Source organism: Priapulus caudatus, unplaced genomic scaffold, assembly GCF_000485595.1.
Source record: "Priapulus caudatus unplaced genomic scaffold, Priapulus_caudatus-5.0.1 Scaffold124, whole genome shotgun sequence".
In the NCBI taxonomy this organism is placed as follows: Eukaryota; Metazoa; Priapulida; class Priapulimorpha; order Priapulimorphida; family Priapulidae; genus Priapulus; species Priapulus caudatus.
Genome location: NW_014577185.1, coordinates 256,354 through 259,610, shown reverse-complemented (window position 1 = coordinate 259,610; position 3,257 = coordinate 256,354). Strand labels below are relative to the sequence as shown.

Below are 3,257 nucleotides of genomic sequence, written 5' to 3'. Positions count from 1 at the left end.
GTTTCTATAATGTACGTCGATGGTTGCTCAATTAAAACTGACTTCTTCTCACTCACTCATTTGTGTCCTTTTTTGTGGTGAGCTACAGTGTCATTGACACTTTCATTACAGCTAGTCCCGAGAGCCACATGTTTGCTGACGTAACGGCTGCGCTCTCAGATGTAATTGGTGGGGCAGAATACTTGCAGCAGCATGTGTACACACCATATTACTACCATCTAGACCTGGAGTGCATCCTCAATGGTGAACACTCACCGATATCCTGCAAGCAAGTCGGTTTAAAATCGTGGGACCTCGATACGCATCTAAAAGAAGCACTGCCAGCCGACGCACAGAGGTATCAGTAGAGGCATGTGGCTATCGTTGTAGCTAGGCTGCCCATGTTCAGAAGAGTACATGCATCTATTTGAGATAGATTTTGTTTCGAATATTAGAGGGGGCGGCACAATTACATTGTTTTAAAACAGACTCACAATTTGTTGAGGTTGTACAGTGATAATTTAATTTGTATTCTGAGAATACATGAAATATGTTCCAAAGATGCTGCATATCTGCAGCAGTCATTCTATAGTTATGGGGTGTTAGCTAGCATGTAGGGAAATCTTCACGTAGTTTTCTCATGCATGACAGGCATATTGCAGTATAATTAATCTATGCTGTTTTGTCGTGGTCACAGGTTAGCAATATGCATTCATCCCCCGCACTCGTTCTGCATCAACGTTAGGGTTCTGCTTGGAGGAGAGGTAGTGAGGACGAGACATCTCGAGATAATGGGCTATAAGGTTGTGCACATACCTCACTTTGAATGGAACTCAATGCACCTCAGTGACCAGGCAGCAAAGATGAACTACTTGCACAACAAGATATTTTCGTGACATCCAGGAGATATATTACGGTTCATTGTTTTGAAAATTTTGCAAGCTATAACAGAATGGCAACATGATTGGCAAAACCTCGATCATCATCATTCACATACACTGCAATCTCTTTTTTTAATGCAGAGTAATTCCTTAGGTAAAAGCAGTATTGATAGTACTATTTTGCACCAAACACTTTAGATGTCTTGAAATTATTCATCTGGGTTAAACGTATCTGTTTGCAACTAATGTAAAAATGCAATCATAACATATGGTGCTTAATTAATGACCATAATCCTAATCTAGGAAGTTTTGTAGATTTTAAATGTTAAATCATGAGAATACAGTATTAATCATTGTGTTTTGTATAATGTAAAGATTAAATCTTGTTTTTTTAATGAAATTACTGTTGTGGGTATGTGTCTAATATTTTGATAATGACTTAATTACATATGAAGTTGTTTTCTACACAGACAATGTAACACTATAAATGCTAGGCAGAAAAACTAGTTAATTTTATTTGACAACTGTACACTGATATGATACAGAAATTTAGAAATATTTGCTGCAAATTTCAATTTGTCACCTTATATCTCACAGGCAAGATTTTTTCCACACAAACGTTGATGATGGGAATTGTGAAGATTGTTAAAAGAATGATTTTAGTTAAAAGAAACTAAATTATTATTGCGCAGATTGCTGGTAAATACCTCAAATTTGCACATTTAATTTAATTATCTAGCCACTTTAAAATTAATATTTACTAGTCGTCGCTTTAAAATTTGACACTTGTTTTGCCTTAACGCGTGCGCATTACGGGGTTCCGTTTCGAAGTCAACTTTGTGTGTTTAGCTATTGCATGTACTTTTAACTTGGCGGCGTATTTATCATTTATGTTGTGTTCACGTTTTGAAACAAAATGCCGCCTCCGAAACAGCGAAAGATCGCTCTAATGGGGTTTAGATCAGTCGGTAGGTCTCGTTCTTTTATAGCGTTTTCTAAACACGTTCGCTTGAAGTTTCATGCGTTCACAGTTCGTTTGTTGTTACCGTTGCGTGACGCATCCAATCAATTTATTGCTGCACTGGTAATATCATGGTGCAAATTTTCGTGCAACACGGTTTACTATCTAGCAACCCAAATTGTAATCCGCGTACATTACAAAATCTGTATGTGTATAAATACGTTGTGTTAGGCTAATATAGCGTGGTTAGGAGGCTGACGGGCTTACAAAAATACAATAACATTTGTGTATACATGTGCACTTATTTTGATCTTACAGTTACATCGGCTCAAATTATCATGTGCCACGAAAGTACGTGGCGCTATCATATGTAAGCTATCTTTGCCGATGACTGCTTACTGACTTTTACTTTTTATTTTTAATGATGAATGAATGGTTCGGGCAGAGAACATTGCATTGCAACCAAACTGCTAGAACTTTTGCAATTTCTACAGAGCAGGAGCAGAGCACCTGGGCAAGAGAATATCACCAATTAAAATGCCATCATGTAAAATTATACCAGGCGTAATACTAATAGCAGTACCGACACGTATATTACATCGAAGATTGGCAGAGCTAATTGTATTTGCGGCTAATACACCAGGGCGATACGGATGATGTGAACCAAGCATCACTTGGAAAGCTAACAACACCAGACGTTTCTTCACACCTAACATCAGTAGCCCCCGTGCTGAGCTTTGCTGAACTTTGTAATAAATGTGTATACTAAAGTAATTGGAGTACTTTGTCTGGGATCTGTTAAATCGGACCAAGAATTAGCAGGTCAAGGTGGTTCAGTGACAAGCTACACTAAATGTCTGTTAATGAAATGTGCTATTGCAGGTAGCTCTAGTACTATAGCCTGCGTACATTGACTGTCGCAGGGCTATAGAACATTGTCGGCTGGATTTTGCAGCAACACCGGGTCCCGACAGGTTCCACTCAAAATGGCTCACAAAACGGAAAATGATCGGGCTTTTTAACACTTATTTATCTACATGGACATCTCACCTATCTTTTTGAACCCTTTCCACAACTTTACACCATGTATTTATTCTTTTATTAGTCAAAGTCAGCACTACTGGCATTCCCGTTTCAAATATTCTGGCGTGCGAACGCATGATGTCACCGGTATTGTACGATAGATGCACCATAGCTGCCATGTTTTTTGCTTACATATCCGGTGACGTCACGCGTTCGCACGCCAGAATATTTGAAACGGGAATGCCAGTAGTGCTGACTTTGAGTAATAAAAAGATAAATACATGGTGTAAAGTTGTGGAAAGGGTTCAAAAAGATAAGTGAGATGTCCATGTAGATAAATAAGTGTTAAAAAGCCCGATCATTTTCCGTTTTGTCTGTGAGCCATTTTGAGCTTGCCGAAACCTGGTGGACCC

At 38.6% G+C, this 3,257-nt stretch overlaps 2 protein-coding genes across 3 annotated transcripts in view; both read left to right on the top strand.

The window, feature by feature from the left end:
* LOC106805709 (FAST kinase domain-containing protein 1-like) overlaps positions 1 to 1,260 on the top strand; it is a 9,167-nt gene extending 7,907 nt beyond the window's left edge. The window contains exons 11-12 of the mRNA XM_014807412.1: positions 112 to 337; positions 677 to 1,260. Coding sequence (XP_014662898.1) covers positions 112 to 337; positions 677 to 875 — 425 coding nt within the window. The 3' untranslated portion in view covers positions 876 to 1,260. The remainder of the gene's footprint in view (positions 1 to 111; positions 338 to 676) is intronic.
* Positions 1,261 to 1,685: 425 nt separating this feature from the next.
* Positions 1,686 to 3,257, top strand: part of LOC106805700 (GTP-binding protein Rheb homolog) — a 20,385-nt gene continuing 18,813 nt past the window's right edge. For both annotated transcript variants that reach the window (XM_014807402.1, XM_014807401.1), the window contains exon 1: positions 1,686 to 1,828. In XM_014807402.1, coding sequence (XP_014662888.1) covers positions 1,777 to 1,828 — 52 coding nt within the window. In that variant the 5' untranslated portion in view covers positions 1,686 to 1,776. The remainder of the gene's footprint in view (positions 1,829 to 3,257) is intronic.